A 20,844-nucleotide genomic window follows, 5' to 3' on the forward strand; every position below is an offset into this window, starting at 1 on the left:
GCACAAAATATCCGCCGCTCGAGCGAATCACAAAGATATGGCGGTCACGTATCGCCAGTGCCAGTAATCGAGCACTTACCTTTCGAACTGTCGGACTGTCGCACCTGTCGACGCCGGATGTCCACGGGCGCGGGCCTCTCGTCTGTCACGTCGCATCGTGTCGGAGCGGAACAGGCTTCTACGGACGATCGTCTCTCTCTTGTTTCGACACCCGCGTAATTCACACGAAACTCGAAGAACGCGACCGCGAAACAGACTGAAACGCCTGTCTAGCCCAGTCGATAGAGCCCGAAAAAGCCGCTCAAATGGAATTAATTTCGGGAAGCGATTTTTTTTTACTACCCACGACCTCCGAAACAGTAAAAAAAAAATCGCTTCCCGGAATTAATTCCATTTAAAATTTAAATGTCTCTATCGACTGGGCTAGTCGGTCGTCGGCCGGCCGCGCCGCGCCGGTTGCGTTTGAAAAGTAACGAATCAGCGAATGGCGAAGCCGGCCGGCGTCGGGCGAGTTCGGCGGCGCTCGGGAATCGTCGGTTGCCGGCGCTGCGACTCGCGGCCGTACGGGGTTCACGAGAGTCGAAGCACGGAGCCCCGCCCTGCCTGCCGCCTGCCGCCTGCCACCCGCCAGATCCGTGAAGGAGCAGCAGCAGCAGCAGCAGCTCCGCTTGCCTCGTTCCGAGTTTGAGTTTCCGTGTGTCCGGTGTTGTCGAATGAAAACAATCGCCGACGTTCGGCCGTCGTGCGTCTCGAGAGACGTTTCAAGCTGCGCGTCTCCCGCAATCGCGTACTGCCTCGGCTCGGCCCCGCGCTGTCGCGATAACGCGTAGCGGTTAGCGGTTTACGGCTGCCTTCGGTCGCCGTCGTCGTTCTCGCCGTCGTGCCCGTCATCGTCGCGTCGTGCACCGCGACGATTAACCTTAAAGAGAGCGACGGGTGCAGTGGTGGTGTTTCCCCTCCGAGGAGGTACGACGAGTAAACTCGAGTCGCCGATACTCGAGGCGAGGAGGTGTGACGAGGAAAGTGCGTAGTCATCGATGTGAGAGCCGAGCAGCCGAGAACGACGAGGAAGAGCAGAGGGAGAGAGTGCGAAAGGGGAGAGCGAGAGCGAGAGAGAGAGAGAGGGACAGCGGACAGGCCGAAGCGTCGCAAGCCGGGAATTCCGACGACCGCGGCTCCGTCAGGGAGCTCCAGGTATGTAACATTTTTGCTAGCTCGGCGTTCCGGGCTCCTTGCGGACTTCCGGATGCGCCGCTCTTCCCGGCCGGCCCTTTCGCGCGAGACTCGATAACCGCCGCGAGCCATCATGGCGGCCGCCTAGGCCTACGCTCTCTGTCAAAATCTCGCCGTTTGCCGTTCGCCGTTATTTCGATCGCTCGTTCGCCCCGACGACGTGACGCCGTCGCCGATAAACGCCGACTCCGGAGATCGCGACAGCGGAGATCAGCCTCGTAAATTCTCGCGGAATTCTCCGACGAAACTCTCCGAATCCGAATGAAGCCTTTCGCGCCCCGTGCGAGCCTGCGAGAGATCCGTTTTCTTTTTACGCTCTGTGAAAGCTGTTCCTGGGTCCACGACTCTCGCCCGTTAAACGTCGCGCTCCTTCGGTTTCACCTCGTTTGTCGCGCGACGTCGCGGTCGTAGCGCTACATTTACGACGCTCATCCGCGAGGGGATCGGTCTTCACCGCCCGCGCCGCGCCGTCGGCTGTCGGCTGCGCGAAACCGTCGGCGACCGTGTCCGGAAATAGATCGAGCGTCGCGATTACGTGGGTCTGGATGCATTATCGATGGGATCATTGATTGGAGCGGATTTCCACGAGATTGGCGCGGAGACTCGCGGTTGTATGCGTTTTAAAGATTTGAAAAAGTGTGTTCTAACCGCGATGAGTCAGAGTCGGCGATAACGAGACTCTTCCTGCGTGCCCGGTGACTTTCCTCGTCGTAGCTCGTATAGGATATTTGTGAGAGCATTCGCGAAACGTCAGTGAAATCTGTCACTTTGTTAATTCGTGCTTTCGTGCGAAATTGTTGAAATTTTTTCCACCCAGATGTGACAGCTCCTTTAATCAGTATCGACGCTATCATTAGTAAAATTGAGCTAATTTATTATTTTTATTTATTAATAATTATTTATTGATTTACTTATGTTATAGTACTTATTTATATAATCCTTGTAAGTTTTGTTAAAACGAATCACAGCATTATTCTAAATTTTTCACATTGAGTAAAAGTCTGTCGTTATTGTCGTTAAGGAAAAAACGTAATGTAATATATTCGCAAAGAAGGTGGATTGCCTTGATGAGCCGCGAAATTACGCGGCGGTAATTTTCGACGTTCTCGTCTTGAGGAATGTTTGCGTGTCTCACAGACTCGGGCACACCGGTTTTGCTTCGGCGGAGCGACGCCTATGACGTTTGTTTGACGACGACTCGGGTTATCTCGCGGCGCACAATGCGCGTAACGCGAGTCGTTTTGCATAATATATGATGTTCCCGCGAAAACAAAGTTCGTCTCTTCACGGAGTAACTAGCGAGAGTTGGATTTTCGCGGTGTAAGAAACGCGTAGGCTGACGGGGAAAACCGTCCGCTTGTTTTCCGTGGGAAACCGAAGAGAGAAAACGTGCCTGCCGTCGACGAAACTTTGCGGTGAGATTGGCGATTGTGACGCTGTTCAATTTAATCAGGTAGGACTAAGCTCGGTGTAATATTGTAATTGAGGAGACGATCATTAATTAATTATGAAATTATGGCATTTTCTTATTTGAGAATGGATTGAACGATGTGGCAATCACACGTTGCTCATCTGTTAAAAATAGAACCGCTAAATTTAATGGAAATGTCACGAACAAGTTTATATAGAAATCATAAATAGGAGTGATAAAAAGTGGTTGAATAACGTGACTGATTGAGTATTTCTTGCTCCTGCTAAGATTAACTCTTAACTGGTAACTGGTAGTTTCCACTGAACCTTTTGCGAGATATTCGTTCTGAGAACGGAAAGCGTGATGCAACGCGAGATCTCTGAATTTTCTTACATAACAAGTAGCGATTATGTTCGACTTTTGTTAGCGTTAAATGTATACCTTGCAGAATTCGCATTTTTCGCATTAATCACAAGGTAATATATATTTTTTTACGGGCCTTGTGGCACGAGCGACTTTATCTTCAACTTAGTAGTGTAATATATTTCAATTCTGCATTCTCTTTCATTATTCGATACTTCAATAAACCTTCTTTAAATACAAAATTGTTTTGTCGCCGTTTTTAGAAGCGCGAAAATTCTGACGTCCACCGGATTACCTGGAACCATTCCATCGCGCGATAATTAGCTTTATCATGAGGACAGATCTCTTTCTCTCCTTTCTTTCTTTTTACCGTATTTATCACCAGAGTTTTTATCGCGGATTCTCAACCGTCTCACTTACGATCGTCTGACAGGGAAAATGACGCCCAACAGCGAAGAAAGGCGTAGCACGATCCTTCTTACGAGAGTGATCTTTGGCATTTCTCGGACAATAAACCTTAAACGACAGGTCGTGGGTTAATGATCGCAATAAGTCGAGAATAAGGAAAGATAGACGATCGATAGTAGGCGGGCGAGCCGTTGTTGCCCGCCGTCGTAGCAGGTGTCAACGTTGAGATCGCTGGGACTCGAGTTTGGCGCGACAGACGAGAAGAAATGTTCGGCGACGTTCCGATCTTGGTGGGGCAACGGGAGAAAAAAGTTTCTCGCGACGCGTCACATTCCGTCTTGTAATTGGCCGGCCAATTGCCAGCCGCAGCTGTCTTAATCGGTTTTAATTGCTTCGGAATATAAAGCCGTCGTCGTCGCGCGCGCGCTAAAGACAAGTGGCGTCTTGAGTTCAATTGACAGCGTTCCACTTGAGACGCGTCGGCGATGATATCGGCGTTATCGGCACTCCCGATGGAACTGAGCTAGGAATCAATTGCGTGTCGCGATAAATCGCTCATCTTTCCGCAATTCCCACGAGATTTCATCGGAACCGCAATGCGCGTTCGATAAGAAAGAAGTTTCGCGAATTTTTCCGTATATATTAGCCGTATTAGCGTATAGTAACTAGTAACGCATCTCGTATCCATTCAGTTACATTCCTTTAGTTCTATTTATAGGACTATTTATAGGAAACCCTGAATTATTCCGTAAAGTCTGTCTTGACGTAAATCGATTCTTAGTTCTGGAGTCTTTGGTCTCTCGAGATGTATCTTCCGGGAAGTTTCACAAAATTTATTCCAGCGAATTAGATTAATTCCGGTAGGATTGGATTTCTATTTAACGAAGGCGTCTCTGCCGCTATCCCTTTCACTTTGTATTGCAAATCGAACATTGTTCTCGGTTGCGCGATGTTTGCGTAGGAGGCTTTAGACCCATCCAGGGCCGCTGTTACTCTATTCGCGTGTGGTTCCGTGTATAATTTCATCATTGCGGCGGATAACGTATCGTGCGCCGAACGGCGGTGGCGACGATAAGCTTTGTGCAGATGCTTCTCTCCGATAGAAAACACCCGACACGACGGGTCCCTTAATAGCGATCGCGGCTTACAGGACGGTTAGTAGGTCGCACTACTTATCGAATGCGAAAGGGTCAACGTATTCGAGCTGGATGATGTGTCTCGTAGTTAAACCCCTCTTTAGTCACTCTGTCGCCGGCCCTCCTCTCCTATGGGCTCACGTCCTGTTTTATCATGCCCTTCTGTTCCCTCCCTGCCAGCCGTCGAGATATCGGCCCTTTTTGTAGAGAGACAGTTACTTGAACGTGAGAAAAATAAGCAGTGGTAAAAAAGGACAGAAACTTGTTAGTTTAATAATTGTCTTAATAATAATTTCCCTCGTGCACTGAGGTTCAATTTAAATTGTGTAACGTGCTTTTGTTTTTCCGCGGAATTTTATATTGCGAACAAAATATTGTTCGCTTATCTCGAAGTTTTATACAGTGGTTATTACATTACGCGAATTATCTTAAGCAAAACTGGGACACTGCTGACACTTGGAAAAAATCTCACAGATGCGTTTTATGCGGTTAAACGATTCTTCTTGGCACGCCTAATGACGTCATGCGACTGCATTAAACTAGGACAGGGTTTAACGCTGCAAGTTCTGCTGCAGCGTATTTGGTCGCGATAAAGTCGCCAGGATGCGATTATCGTTGGATTTAGTCTCTCGCAGATTTCGGTAAACTCGATTCACGCAGTTTTCCTGGGTGGGGAATCTGGCTCGTCGCGAAAGTCGTCGGGCTCGGACTTTCTTCTCGTGGCACTATTTTCATTCATAAAAGTAGCACCGGCGATTTCATTTTCTAGCACAGAACCACGTTCGCGGTATAAATGCTGTTCATTGATGTCGATGCTGCACGATCAATATTGTACACCAGGCCGCGTATTGAATGTAATTTACACGGTCCAGTTGCCTCGCATGCGACCAATCGAGAGTCACATGCGCATTTAGACGTGCATTTATCTTTGACCGGACGGTATTTTTTTTTTTAAATAAAATCAAATACGCTTTATCGTCCGCCTTTTTTTCGAGCAGCTCCCACGCGATGACACTTTTAAAAAAGAAAAAAAAAGGAACGTCCCGTTGGATATTGCATTAGGTCCTAATATAGAAACGAGGACGCGTTCGTCTCTCTCGGCATCTAGAAATTAGCGGGCAATCTGCAACGCCACGCGGCCTGCTACTCCAGGTTACTTTCTGACGTCATCGCCTACCTCTTGACGTCATTCACCTGTATCTGCCTCTCACCTCGTCGCGTCGCGTCTCGGGAGATGTGCCGCATCTCCCCCACCTAGGATTCGATGACCTAAACGTGTATCGCACTTGCTACTTCTGTCTCGCTACTTCGATGAAATAACGAGACGAATGTTACTAAAAAAAAAAAAAAAAAAAAAAAAATATGTACGCTCAAAAAAGCAAACGAGTGCGAGTTGCAGCTCGGGCGAGCCTTGATCGATCGATCGATGCACTTGCGTCACGGCGTATTTTAAGACGTCGATGATTCCGTGCCAAAGTGAGACATTAGCTCTCTATGGACTAGCGTGAGTTCAAACTAATGAACTGTAACTTGGAAGATTTAATTTCGGAGAAAGGTGAGCGGCAGTCTCTCTCTCCATTATTAATTTACTTCCGTCAAGACAAATATACGTACTTTGATCAGACCGAATCGGAATGTGAAGTCCGGGGGCGAAACTCAATCGAGCGACCATGAAAGTCGGGCGACCGTAAATCAGATCGTAGCTCGTATCGGGTCAGGTAGAAAATTACGGCACAAAGGTACGACAATGTCGGCTTACCGAACATGAGGATGATAAATCATAAAGCGATTAGCCAAGTAACCAGAAACATAGGACGGCAGGTGTAACGTCGGTGAACCTGCCGGTCTGTCGACCAACTGTCGCTCCGCGCGCGTTACTGCCCAACTCCCCTTTTACCCCGGTGCTCCAAAGAGCAGTCGTTTGCCAAAGGCATCGGCGACGAGTATTCGGCGTGGGGTTGAGTACTTGGCAGCCCCGCGGTTGTGTACGGTCGGGCCGAGACGCAACGGAGGCGAGGCCGGAGAGCGAAAGAGCGAGATCGTTGCATTGGACGTTGACCCGCGTGGCTCAACTGTTGCTCCCATTCGCGCATCCGGGAGTCCGCCGAAGGGAGACGACCTAGGGAAGATTTGATAATGGACGAGTTCTTCCGCCGGGCTCTCGAGTGTTTGTCGCGCGAACTTAGCCCGGAGAACGGCTATACTAATGAAATTCGTGGCGCATTGCGAGTCATTTCTCGCGCTCGACGCTGCCTTTTTATCGGGGATGTCAAGAGCGAATTCCGATTCTCTCAAGCGGACAAAACCTTGGTTCGGGTGCGTAGATTTAGTAAAAAGGACAGTAAAAAGTTGTTAATAAGTGTTCAGTCTCGAGATCGAGCCACACGATAATGAAACGTGAAGTATGTCGAGTGTATTGAACTTGAAATGTTGCTCTGCTTCAAAAACTTTTTAGAATTCTATTTGAATAAAATTTTAGAAATTATTTTTTAAATCGCCGAGAAATTCGTACATTAAGTTATTACAAAGGCATTTTGTAAAGAAAGAAAGTGGTATATTTTATATCCTTTTTGTTGTGAATATAATCCTTTCGTCATTCAAAGACCGTGTTTGATTCGGCATTGACTGTCGCCGGCTGATGCTTGGCACGTTGCCATCTGTCAGCTACGATACAACGAGCTATTTTGAATGGTAGTATCGATTTGAACCAGCTTCACTTTTCGATACGGTGATTGACCAACGTCGATTCAAGGCTAATCTGCGTTTCTGATCTGAACTCCGATTGTTATCGTATCCCTAATCGACAACATGCGTCATATCAATCATCGCTGCCAATATCAACATCTCTTTAGAACGATGGGCTATGTTTTATCTTCAATCTTGTTTCATTTTTTGTCATTGTCATTAACTTTGGACGGCGTAATGAAATAAGATTAAGAAGTATTCCCCGGTCACGATAACCGTGTGTCGTCTTCTTTTGCATTGCGATGATTGGCTGGCGACTGTTTTCGATTATTGGATTGTTGATTGTTGTTGCTGACGACAGCAACAGCAGCAGCTCGTGCAGCAACCTGTCATCGTCGGCAGCGACGACGGCGTCCTCTTGACGCCAGGTCGGACGGTCGGTACGGCGCCAGCGTCGTCTCTCCCACTTCCCGGCGACTCGTCCTCCCGGCCGGCCTTCTCTTGAAACCACGTCCTTCCTTGGGTGTGGTTCGAGATCGTCGAGACGTCGTCCTTTCCGTCGACGAGTCGCCGGACTTGCTTTTCACGCGGCTAACCGGGTTCCCCTCGTCCTAACGTCGGCGGTGCGCGGTGCGCGAGGTCCGCGATTGTCCTCCCGCGTTCGTGAATCACGCGCTCGTCGCAGGAACAAGGACGATCGCCCAGCGAGAGCGGACGAGTCGAACGAGTGCAAAGGGTGTGCGGATAGAAGAGAGAAAGATTGACGGCAGCGGCGAGTGGGGCGAGCTGCAACGGCGACGTTCATCGATTCGCGTTGCGCTTTCACGGTTGCGTGCGAAACGCGACGGAAAAAGCGGGTGCCCCTCTCGCTGACGTACGTGCGTGCGTACGTGTTCCTCCGCAGTGCCCCGCAAAACCCCGCGATTCGCGATTCCGAGTGGTACCTGGTACCGGAAATAAAACCGCGGCGCTAGCCCCTCCAAGGTTCTCCATCGTCGGAGAAGAGTTTTGTTCGCGCGATTCGCGTGTCGACGGGCGCAACCTGGCGGTAACGAGCGACAAGGCTTTTAACGGGGTTGTACGTCGTCTGCTTCGACCTGGTGGTGGTGGTGGTAGCGACGGTGGCGGTAGTGGTGACTCCTTCACGAGAGGTTATGTCGCTGCGGCCTCGATGACGCTCCTCTGACAGCAGTGGCGGTGACGGTGGGACGGACCGAGTGAGTTCCATCGATGCGTATAAACCTCCCTTTCCATCTCGACGCCCTCGTGAGCGAGGACGTCGTCGTCTCTTTTTTTTCTCCTCTTTTTTCCTCCCTACTCTCGCCGATCGAAGCCGCCGCGGAATTCTTGCTGCTCGCTATTAGTTAGCCGGGACAATGGCGCGCGTCGTCAGAGAAAAGCGGAAGAACGATACTACGTGACATCGTTCTTCCCTGTTGTCAATAGCACCCTTTCTCGTTATCGATAACGCGCAAAAGCCCCGAGGTTTCCGCCGACCTTTGTATTTTGGTCCCTCGACTCCGTCGCGTGAGGCGACCGCCGATTATTCATCGATGACGTTCTTATGCAGGTTGCAATACAAGGCCTGTTTATGCAGGTTCTAAACAATCTAAACGATGGAACTGCACTTTATCTAACGTGCACGTTTCTAATTTCTTCGTTTTCGAATAAATATCTTCAAGCAAAAATGAATAAAACGTAAATTAACTCCCCGAATGATTATTTTATCTATGAAGCTGCATGAAAATGCCGGTCTCACTACTCAGTTTTATCAGTTGACCTTTTCTTTCTTTCGCTTATACATTGATTTATTGAAAGCCAGTACATGACTTTTGTGCTATTGTTATTTCTTTTCTTTTATTGATGAACGCTAATCTCATCAAGTTTTTATGACAGTATTTTACTGAATTCAATAAAAAAATTTAAATTTTTCTGACTCGCGATCAACCAATTTGTTTTTTCTGTGAGAACTCGTAATATAAGGCATGAGATAACTTGTGATAAGAATTTGTGATATAGCGCGAAAATAATTCCCACGATTTTGTTCTTCTTTCCTTAGCTGCTTGCCAGATTTTTTCTTAAGCATTAAAATTAGCATGGTCAAGTTAATTCGCGTTGTGTATCCTAGTTTTCAGAAAAGTGCTTGTTTTCCAGTCTCATTTGCGCGTGCGTCCAAGCTCGCATTCGCTGCCAGCTCCATTCGGAAAATGAGAACACCTCGCGTTAGATCGACAACCCTCGGTTTCCCCGGGTCACAAGATCTCGCGGAGGTGAAGGACGCCCCGCGGATCTTCGTATACGTGATTGTTCGAATTGGTTGTGAATGGCATGATAGGGAGAGAACTCTTACAACCAGGATTACGTAGTATTTGAGAAATATCCGCTTTTCTCTCGCGGGGGGAAAAATGTTAACATTTGTGGCGTTGCGTCGATAAATTCGGAAGATCTGTTTATCTGCATCTAAAAAAAAGTTGGTTGGGGCGAAAGTAATCGATTATTATTTTACCATTTATTCTATCGTGTGTTAGTAAAGGGAATATTCCGCAGTTTTTTAATGTCATCTTTACATCTCTCTATTTGCAAAAACGTAATAAGCATTGTAATTCTGATTTGAAAATATTTTTTAATAGGGACATTTTTTTCCATTATTTTGTTATTCTCAACAAAATTAATAAAATATTTTGAATATTAATTAAATATTAGAATATAATAGACAAAAAAATTCCATGGAATTCTGAATAAAGAGATTCTTTTAAATAATGAAAAATATCGATGCATAAAATTATTCTACAAATATCGATGTTATATAAATTTTTTCCACAGTAATGGAAAAGCGCGACATTTATTTTTCCAACGAAACTAGATGGCGAAAATCGTGATGTAACTTATCTGAAATGAAAGTGGCAAACACACACGTGTCAGTACTTTTCAGTCAATTATCGGTTTTCCGAGTTTATCGATATTACGTTGCAGTAACTAGTCGCACCAGCGTCAACCGATCGCTCGTCACCGTGACGGTGATGCACGTCGCGCGGATGACGTTTTTCTCGAGGAAAAATACGCACTGACGAGAACTCGAATCTCCGGAGTCACGAGAATTCGAAGGGGAGAAAAGTCGCGATAAAAATATCAATGTGCGCCATACAACCAAAATATTTTTAGCGAGGCGATAATTATATATATGTATATTTCTTTTTATGTATTCGACATGCGTGTATGCATGACAAGAGAAGCGCTCTTCCATTATTTTTCTCCGATCATTTTAATTAAAATCGTCTAATGTCCATTTCTATCAACGCAGGTTAATTTTGATCTTGGTTTAACTTACCTGTCATCTTTTCCTAGTTCTAAAAGTTAGAAAAAGATAGAAAGTAAGTTAAACCGAGATTAGAAGTTAATCTACATTGGTAGAAATGGGCATAAGGCCGGATCCAACCACGCGAACAAGCGAATGAATAAGCTTGCTTTGATGAGTGCGAAGTGCGATAGAATACATTTTACCTTTTTTTGGTACATGAAAGAGAAAAGCTCGTTATACTTACTCATATTTGTCGTAAATGTTCGTTCGTATTTGTTCGTCCTAGCTTGATTTAGATCTACTTTAACGTGATTTATCATTCATCAGTGTAGTATCCGTGCACCGATAGTACAATCTATGAATCTTTTCCTTCAATGATAAGATACTCCAATTTATCAATTATATTATTTTTTCTAATTATAATTATTTTCTAATATGCGATGTACAAGTTTTAAAATGAAATGTTGCAATCATTAATGCAGCAGAGCTTCTGATTTAATATATTTTTGCTTCTCTCGCGGTAAACATAGTACCTTCTTCAATACGTGAGCGATACGAATCATTACGCGTATCTGGAAATAACTATTTATTTTTACTGGTGTGTTACATTTGAAAGCGGCACGCGTGCCAATTAGTGAGCCATACGAGCCAAACTATGATACAGCAAGCATATTTAAGTTAGAAACTTCAATTTATCATTATTAGTATATATATAAATATAATATATGTATAAATATTTAATAGTTTCAGCAATATTCTCATGTTATCTGACTCTTTAGACTTTCTTCAGGCGTAGATTTTTGCGACACGCATGCATAAGGTCCTATTTTGTGCCGCGTGCAAAATCAACGCGATTATCTATTACTGTCATTAAGAAACTGCTGCAATTCTCGGAAGACGTTTGCGGAAGACGGCTTAGGCATGCCGCCTGTTCGTTTTACTTGAACCATCAAATGCGTTAAAATTGCGCGTCATCCGCATGAAACATAACGTTCCGTTCATCATCTGCGGTATCATGATATATGGCCGCTAATTCAACACCTTTACCTTCTTCACGGGATAAATCTTAACGTCGTGGTGAAGCAACGATGACATTTATAATTATTTTATATGACTTGACAATATTTTTAAAAGAATTTAAGTATTTTTTTGCGAATCAAAGATACGAGCAATATTATGAATTATAGAAATACTTTTTAGGCTCTGTTTGTTAATCAGTTGTGACTGACCGACTTGATATTTTGTGTTTCAGAAGTGGCAACGGTTTCGTCGGGAAGTATCGAAGTTGGCGCGAGGGGCGGAGAAGTCAGCTGTGGTCTGGCTCTGGTGGTAGCGGCGGAAGCGGAAGCCGCTGCAGTAACGAAGGCAGGGGGCGAGGAGGTGGGGCCGGGTGAGGCTGGTGGTAGTCCCGATTTATTTAGGAGGAGACGCAAATTTTATCCTTGTCCCCATTTTTATTTATCTCCTTTTCTTTTACCTCTCACCTTGTCTTACGGGAGTGATAAGTTCGGGGGCGTTCGCCACCGGCCATCAAAAACGCTATCGACGGCGTGACACCGGCCCCGCATTCAGCCTTTCTCCCGCAGAGAGTAGGCATCGTAGACAGGAGTTATTGCCATCCGTCATCATCGTAGAAATTGCGTTCTGAGCCCTTCCCGACAACTCCTCTCGCACGCGCGACGTCCTAGTATCTCGGACCCGTTAACGGGTGCTCATAAGGCACGCGCGTCATCTGCCAGACATCATGAACGAGCTCGAAAGCCTTCGTCAAGAAGCGGAGACGCTGAAGAATGCCATTCGGGTAAGTACCCGCTTCGAGGTTCCTTGCTTCAAGGTCATTGTTTCTTCCTCTTTAACTCATTAAAAAGTGTGTACATTTTAAAAATATTTTTAATTTGAAAGCATTACGAATAATTTGTTAACCACCTTATTGCTATATATATTTGCGTTTATTGAAATAAAAATTTATTAAATTATTTGCAATTATATGTCAAATATATAATCCATTAGTAATGCAACACGCTAAACATTTTAACCCTGTAATAAAGTAAAGACTTCTTAAGAGAGAAATCAACATAATTGGATCTTTTTCAACGATCGAATCGACTAATTCCTCTCTTACACCAGATTTTGCAATTTTACGCAACTCTTTTCCGGCTTTCTTTGCTCCGGACGTTAAAGTGGCTATCGTAAATTTTAACGATAGAGAGATATTTTTCTATGGCGAATGACTTTCCGTATAGTTGTGAGAATATGGAGCCGGCTAGTGGTGGTAGTAGTGTGGTGGGGTGGTAGGGCGCGGCATAACCGTCGCTTCTCTGATCAATACGCCACCATCCCTCTCTCCCTCACTCCATGTCTTGTTTCTTCTCTCGATGTATTCGTCTCTCTTTCTTCTATGCTCCCTTTCCTGCCCTCCCCTTTTATACATGTATAAAATGCACGCGCTCGCACGGTATGCGCGGAAATATGCGCTTACCGATGAAAGAAAATAACGCTATCGACCTTGTTTGCTAATTGTTTATGACGCGTACGATTTTTTTTTGGATCATGGCTTATTAAATAAAATAACCAATATGCGTAACGGATATGTATGCCGTGAATGCATATCTAAAATATTTTTTTGTACAATGTATAACGATTTTTTGATATCAATTGATTGATAATAAATGATACTTTTGATATTTTTTTATCAGTATCATACAATTAATTTATTTGAAATTATTTTATCGAGAAATAAATATTAACATCGATTAAATATACGGTAAGTTACGATAAAAATTTATTATAAAACGAATTGCGGAGTAGCGCGGTCTTATTTTAGAAATCATTTAACAATGGTCTTGTATGCACATCTTTAGTATATCTTTAGCACTAAAGGCAAAGAGTTATATCCAATATACTCTAGTATTAAGTCACTTTAAGTACTACTGTGTTATAATCCAATTTTAAAGGTCAGTCCAAAGGCAGTGCGGCATAATATCGCGGAGTAAAGACACGCGAGCACCATTGACAATTCAACGAAATTTTCTTCCTCATCCCACGTATTTCCTTTTTCTAATTCCTTGAATTTCATGAAAATTTTCAGCATTTTATTTAATTCAACAACATGTTCGGTCGTGATCGTCGTTTGACCTTTTGTGCTGAACTCGTGTATACGCGGGCATGACATTAAACGAAGTTTTCACGTGGAATTTATTAAATTTTCGCGACGATGTGTATATTCACTACGGATGTGTGTGTTCCAATTAAGATGCTGCTTCAACGTGAAATCTCGAAACTTTAATTATCATTGAATAACATGGCGGTGTATAGATAAGATTTCCTCGTCATACTTTACTTACGCAGCTAACAATAACGAATAATTACATGCGATACGACGGTCTCTTTCTTATCACGAGCTTTCTTATCGTAAGCTTTATCGCGTGTGTTAGGGATCAAACGCGAGAAACAGATCCCGACGCAAATTTACAAATTTGTCTGTGATCTCATGCCGCAGGATGCCAGGAAAGCAGCATGCGACACGTCCTTGGCCCAGGCCACATCGGGCATGGAACCTATCGGTCGCATACAAATGCGAACGAGACGTACGCTTCGCGGTCACTTAGCTAAAATTTATGCGATGCACTGGGGAAGTGACTCGAGGTATGACGTTAAATGCAAACACGATGATTCGATGACGATTAGCAAAACTGTTGGTCATTTTAACGTGAAATTTTAGTAACAGTAGTAGTGAATTTTGAGATGGAGGAGGATTTATGAAAATAGAAAAGTACATATTTATAGATAGAAATAGATCTTTATTTTACGATATTCTAAAATATGATAGCCATACAAAATTATTCAAATAGAGGAAATTTCTTTTCATTGCGTTAGGTTATTATCAGTGTACATATTTTATTTCTTATGCGTAGGAACCTAGTCTCCGCATCGCAAGATGGCAAACTGATCGTTTGGGATAGTTATACTACCAATAAGGTTCACGCGATCCCACTACGGTCATCATGGGTAATGACTTGTGCGTACGCTCCCTCGGGTAGTTATGTGGCGTGCGGTGGATTGGACAATATCTGTTCCATCTATAGTCTTAAAACTAGGGAAGGGAATGTGCGGGTGAGCAGAGAACTTCCGGGTCACACTGGATACTTGTCCTGCTGTCGATTCTACGACGACAACCAAATCGTCACCAGCTCCGGCGACATGTCTTGGTAAGTATTACCTAGAGATTTATGACAGACGACCGGGGAAATTACTCTATGTGTAACAAAAAAATCCTACATCCTCCATATTCTAAACCATCTTTGCAAGACAAAATAAAATATAAATATATAAAATATATGAAAATTTCAATCTCTCTCTCGCTTTATTCGTCTCTTATATTTTCTAATTCAGAAGAATTAAAGTATCACAAATACGTTTACATAATCGACGTACGTTTTATGAAACGCAAATCATTGCGTTTAGCAAATTTAATAAAATTCAATAAAAATATATTGAAAGTGACAAAAATTTAATTTCCTTCTCCTCTTCCTACTCCCAAATCTTTTCCATCATTGATCCTGATGAAGACTCCTGAAGATTATGGAGCGAACTAGAACGCTGAATTGTTCTGATACAGTGCTTTATGGGACATCGAAACCGGCCAGCAGTGCACCTCGTTTATCGGGCACACTGGCGATGTGATGTCTCTGTCGTTGGCACACGATACACGCACCTTCGTGTCTGGTGCGTGCGACGCCAGCGCGAAGTTGTGGGACATTCGTGAAGGCTCTTGTAAGCAGACCTTCCCGGGTCACGAGAGTGACATAAACGCCGTCACGGTGAGACGTTAAGATATTACGTTAAAAAACTAGAAGAACTACCGTTTCGTAACGGTAGTATCAGTGCATTTTCGAGAAAAGTTTAGTTAAAACTTATTAATTTGGACATATTATTCACAGTTCTTCCCGAATGGATACGCTTTCGCGACGGGATCGGACGACGCGACCTGCAGACTTTTCGACATTAGGGCGGACCAGGAACTCGCGATGTACAGTCACGACAATATCATTTGCGGTATCACCAGTGTAGCTTTCAGCAAGAGCGGTAGATTATTGCTGGCGGGCTACGACGATTTTAACTGTAACGTTTGGGATTCTATGAAGACGGAGCGAGCTGGTAGGTTGATGGTATTTCACGAGTCTCCTCAAGAGAGAAGAGAAATTTTATTCGAGGCCCTTCTCTCAATAATTATTTTCATGTTTGCTCTTTCTAACGATTTTGACCGTTGGAATAAAAGATAATGTTGTTTTTACTATTTTTAAAAAATATTCGCCATGATTGTTTTCTAGGAATTCTTGCTGGGCATGACAATCGCGTGTCTTGTCTTGGCGTTACGGAAGACGGCATGGCGGTAGCGACAGGCTCCTGGGATTCGTTCCTACGCATTTGGAACTAACTTGGGGCTCTCCCCAGGACGTTCCTTCAAAGAACCAACAGTCAACCAATTTACAGCATAAGAATCAAGTACCACCATCTGACTACCGAGCAAGTCGACGTGCCAGCGGCCACGACGCTGGCAAAAAATCCGCCAGGTTCACCAGAGTTGACGCTGATCAGAAACTTTGGATGCCGGATTAGCAGCAGCAATGGCAGCAGTAGCAGCAACAATAACAATTACGATCGTATCAAAACCCATGATAGCAGCGACAACAGCAACGGCGTCGATTTCAAGAACGTTTTGGATTGTGGTGGTAAAAAAGATTCCCGCGGCAAGCGCATCGTAGTTGACTTGACTTGGCGACGTGGTAAAGTCGGCGATAAGGACCACGAATATCAACGCTTCTAGGAAGAATTGGCTCGAGTTGGGTCGAATGCGAAGACACATTGCGGCAAAAGATCGCGCAGCGAAGGACGAGATGTAAGAATGGAGAATGAGCGCCGACAACAAGGCCGACAGTTAAGAACTCTGCGGTATTGGGCGCGCACTTTCTTTTTATCCTCCCCTTTCTCAAGGACTTTCTTCGCGAACCTTCGAGAGGCACGTGCTGTTTCACTTGATAGTTCTTTTCCCACGGGGGTACTCCCAGTCGAGGATTTCGAAGTTCGAAGGACGACAATCGCGCCGACGATCGTCGAGAGATTTCCATCTCGAACCAAGGTTCAAGCGTTCACTGCCGAAGAAACGCTGTCAACGGTTGCTCCGGCGGTTAGCTACAGATTATTTCTCCCATACGCGAAACGAGATTTTATCGAGCATTATACGATACGTAATCGTAATATTGCGTCGCGACTCAAAGATGAGAGAGACGAGCACAGCCAAGCTCACAATAGTCCCGTAATGATGCGTTGGAGTTTATATGGCGCACATTGAACGCACATGTGTATCGATGGAGATTCACGACGCGAATTGCATACACCTGCACGCGAAAATGGAGGAACGGCGCGGATCGTTCAGCAGCCTCGAGATACATTTAATTCGCATATACTCGTCACGCGAGCTTTGCCCTCGTGCACGAGCACCGAGTGATCGAGCAGAAAAGAGCGCTATATATACATATATATATATATAAAATGAGATGAGATGATCACTTTTCTTACCATAAAATACGCCGACTTCGCACCACTTACTATTATTACTATTACTAGCACCACAACCCTCTCGATTGATTTCGTAGATATATCGTTATTTATTTTGTATAGACCTCTGCCATAGGCCGCTCCGCGTCAACGTTTTTTGCGAGTGTAAGAGCGACTGAGCATGTTGTAAAAGAGATCGAACGAGAGAGTTGTGAGAACGTGAAAGTGAGAACGATAGACGCGCGGCCAATTGTCAATCAAAAAAAGAAAACAAGACACGAAATGCGTGGATAAATGAAACAAATTCTGAATATAGAACATAGTTGCTCCTTCGAGAAATAATTCGATTTATCGGGACGTTGACGTCCACGAGAGAAGTACGAGAATTCGAGGAGCGATATATTAGAGTTCGGGAGAAAACAATAGTTTCGTCTGCTTTTGCAGCGCGAACGCGTTAAAATCGTATGAAATGACTGGCCAGCGTAAAGTGTCGAGTACGTTTAATGTAATGTGTAATCGTTTAGTTCATAGCGTCTATACCTGAACCTTCTCTCCCCGTCCTCTATCCAATTATCTCTGATTATGGCGAGAAGGTGAAGAAGAATTGATCCCCGGCTGTCGTCTCGGCGATATCTCTTCCCCACTGTCGATTGAACGCCAATCAATCCTCGTGCACGAGGCGGGCACGTGCTCTCGATCGAAAGAGTCGTGCTAAAAGTACCTTTGAAATAGGACCCAAAGAATCCCAGGCTAATAAAAAGGACCGCGAGACTAAGCTTTCTCTCCTCCCCTTGTCATTATTATCTTTTTTGATACTTTTTGTTTATCGCATTTTGTTTGTCACGGTCTTTTTCATAAACATGTAAGTACGTATTTTTTTCGATAGCTTTTTTTTATAACTTTCACCTATATCCCTCTTTTCCGCGCTGTCACTACTTATCTTCCCTTCCTTTCATCTCCTACCTGTTCTGTCCTTTTTTTGTCAGAAATAAATGTTGAAACTGTGTATGCATTTAAAATAATATTAATGATAATAATTATAATATTAATATTAACGATGATCGTAATTTATAATTATTAATATTTAATATATAAGTACATAAGATCGATGGTTTTTCTTAATATTGCAGGATTATATGGTCCAATCGCCTTCCGGCAACCACGTTCCAACAGTGTTTTTTTTTAAATTTCTTTTTTTAAGAATTTTGTACATTCACCACACACACATACACAAATATATGTAGTTAATTGCGTGATGCGCTTTTTATTTGTGGTAAACGAATACCTTAATTCGATAGGAGTTCCATGAATCTTTGTTTTAATTATGAATAAAATATATAATTTGTATATACGAAAAGTTGTTGTGTATCACGATAAAAATTTATGGGATGCGTCGGTTGCTAAAATCGGGAAAATTGAGAGAAAAAGACGTGGATTCCGGAAAGCGACTATCGAAAAATTTCTTTCCCAGTGAAAAAAAAATGTAATCTGGCTATGGAGCAAGCGAGCATTAATCTCCGACGATTTTCGAGAGATGTTGCAAACTTCGAACATTCGAATTTCGTAAAATCGGTTTTTTTTTAGACGTATGTATAAAAACTAATCTCGCTTACGTGCTTTATACTTGTTAGATATCAAACGGGCAAAAGATCTTTCTCCGTCTCGAAAGAGAAGATCCTTGTTCCTTCGATTCTTTGTATTATTATAAGAATTCTTCCCAAGTTCGATGCGAGATCGGGCGCTACGTTAAAAATGCGAGATAGAAACGCGAGTAAAGCGCCCGCTTTTCGATACTTTCAATATAACTTTGAAACGAAAGAAGGAATAATCTTAGAGCAGAGAATTACGAAGGAATAGGAAACTTTAGTGAGCAGACTAATGGAAACAGATCTGTGCTTTTTGCATTTCACGATTCCGTGGCTTCCCCAAGGGGGCTCTTTCTCCTTTTTGTACCTTGAAGCCTGAAACGATATGGTTTCTTATTTTTGGTACAAATATGAAAAAAGTCTTATTATCTGGCGAGTAACGTAAAATTGACAAATTATCAAGCCTCTAGTCATATTAATGGTATGCGCGTAAAAAATGAAAGAAGACCAGCAGGTAAAACTGTAAGCAGAAATAATTTTTTTAAACGTATCCTTGTTCGCGCAAATAAGCTTGCGTATGTTGACTTTAACTATTTAATTTATTTTTCTTTTTCGAAAATATGGCACACATGGTAGATAAATTGCGACGCAGGAGGAAAAATCACGGCATAAAAACAGCTCTGATGAAATCAGCCTTTTCTTTTCCTCTCTTTTTCGAGCTTTTAAGAATATAAAGAAAATAAAAATATTTGGAAAGAATTAAACGTGGCGTTATTTTTCCGTTATTTTTTTTTTTACCGCTTCTTCCCCCGCTTTCTGTTTCCTCCCTTCGTAAGTGACGCATTCGCGTGTCTTATGATTTCGTTATCCTGACATTTTTTTGCGTTTTGGTCTTGAACACGAGGAACCTTCTTTTCTTTCGCTACGTATTCGTTAATATCATAAAACAGTGCCCTGCTAAGACGAGGTCCTACAAGATTATGGCGTCCGATATTGGGTCCTATTTCAATTATAGAATAACCACGTCACTAGTGTATACGCGTACATGTAGTTAAAAAAAGGGGGAAAGGAGGAAAGAAAGGGAAGAAACGTGAAGAATGTGCCGACGACACTTTCGTGACTTGTTTTACGATGGACGACGAGAAGCCGTCGGGAATACTGCCTCTTTCAAGTTATTGCACAAAAAAAAGAATACATTACGATATATAATCCGTGTACTATACATGAAACACACATTAAATAACGTGCAAGCCAATGTTAAAGTTTAAAAAAAGAAATACGCAAGAGGACGTGGCCGTGCGAAACAACTAATTGTAAGACGTGGAGTGAAAAGTGTATCGATGAAGATCGAGTGAAGATTATATTGGTGAACATTATTCGATAGGAATGTACATTCACTCAACAACTGAATATTGAGAGCGAGACACGTCTTTACTGTTAAATGGTAGATAGTTACAAATATTTCATCACTTTTTTATATATAAAAAATATATATACGTATATAAATAATGATAATTAATCACTATTGACGGTTAGCCTAGGTCATTCGCCTATAGTCACTTTGCCACAGAGGACATTACCACGAGGCACGTGAATATTCGAAGTATTGATTTTCTTCGTTGATAAATCGCTTCTTGTTTACGACATAATTACGTTATATCTCGTGGATGTCCCTGTCGCAGAACTCATCATCATTCGTATGATAGGAAGAATTGTTTCGGAAGAGATCTGTTGAGGAAAGACGAATTTCGTCGAGTTATAGCGATGGATAATCATTATATTTGAGAATCAGGGATAAATTTCAAAATTTTTCTTTACCCTATTATCAAATCATTCCATTCCATCTAAATGTTTTAAATATGAAGAGAGGTGTCTGTACACATACAAGCAATTACATTTATTTCTGTTGTAATGAATAATTATGTTGTCTTTCAATATTACATCTTTATTTGAACTTTCATCGTAACGTATTGTCCAATAATACTCTGCAGTAGAAAAGCTTGCGCGAAAATTAATCCAGAACTAATTATTTCGAGCACAAAAGTTATCTGTCCGCTTGATTGGCCATTGGATAGATCGTTCAGATAGAAAAATAAAATAAAGGTATCTTTTTACACATATATATATACACACACATACACATAATTACATTTTTATGCTGTAACA

General features: G+C 43.2%; 2 protein-coding genes across 4 annotated transcripts in view; one reads left to right on the forward strand and one right to left on the reverse strand.

Moving 5' to 3' along the window:
• Positions 1 to 320, reverse strand: part of LOC112458245 (potassium voltage-gated channel subfamily H member 6) — a 98,179-nt gene extending 97,859 nt beyond the window's left edge. Inside the window, exon 1 of the mRNA XM_025021761.1 lies at positions 80 to 320. Within this exon, the coding sequence (XP_024877529.1) occupies positions 80 to 156 (77 nt within the window). The 5' untranslated portion in view covers positions 157 to 320. The remainder of the gene's footprint in view (positions 1 to 79) is intronic.
• Positions 321 to 593: 273 nt separating this feature from the next.
• On the forward strand, positions 594 to 19,442 carry LOC112458288 (guanine nucleotide-binding protein G(I)/G(S)/G(T) subunit beta-1). 3 transcript variants are annotated; one of them, XM_025021864.1, is made up of 7 exons: positions 594 to 1,194; positions 11,787 to 12,335; positions 14,034 to 14,179; positions 14,449 to 14,742; positions 15,153 to 15,354; positions 15,475 to 15,691; positions 15,865 to 19,442. In XM_025021864.1, the coding sequence occupies exons 2-7, from the start codon at positions 12,279 to 12,281 to the stop codon at positions 15,969 to 15,971; spliced, it is 1,023 nt and encodes a 340-aa protein (XP_024877632.1). In that variant the 5' UTR covers positions 594 to 1,194; positions 11,787 to 12,278; the 3' UTR covers positions 15,972 to 19,442. The 3 variants fall into 3 exon arrangements, with proteins under 3 accessions (XP_024877632.1, XP_024877634.1, XP_024877633.1); XM_025021866.1 differs by lacking the exon at positions 594 to 1,194 and adding an exon at positions 2,456 to 2,686; XM_025021865.1 differs by lacking the exon at positions 594 to 1,194 and adding an exon at positions 7,742 to 8,453.
• The last annotated feature ends 1,402 nt before the right edge of the window (positions 19,443 to 20,844 follow it).

The sequence above is a fragment of the Temnothorax curvispinosus genome, unplaced genomic scaffold (genome assembly GCF_003070985.1).
Source record: "Temnothorax curvispinosus isolate PA1 unplaced genomic scaffold, ASM307098v1 QBEX01008784.1, whole genome shotgun sequence".
Taxonomy (NCBI): Eukaryota; Metazoa; Arthropoda; class Insecta; order Hymenoptera; family Formicidae; genus Temnothorax; species Temnothorax curvispinosus.

Bases quoted from the DNA above. Each gene is read 5' to 3' on its own strand.
- LOC112458288 (XM_025021864.1), top strand. From the start codon at position 12,279: ATGAACGAGCTCGAAAGCCTTCGTCAAGAAGCGGAGACGCTGAAGAAT. The intron at 14,743-15,152 runs GTAAGTATTACC...GTTCTGATACAG, and splicing joins AGCTCCGGCGACATGTCTTG to TGCTTTATGGGACATCGAAA. The intron at 15,355-15,474 runs GTGAGACGTTAA...TATTATTCACAG, and splicing joins GTGACATAAACGCCGTCACG to TTCTTCCCGAATGGATACGC.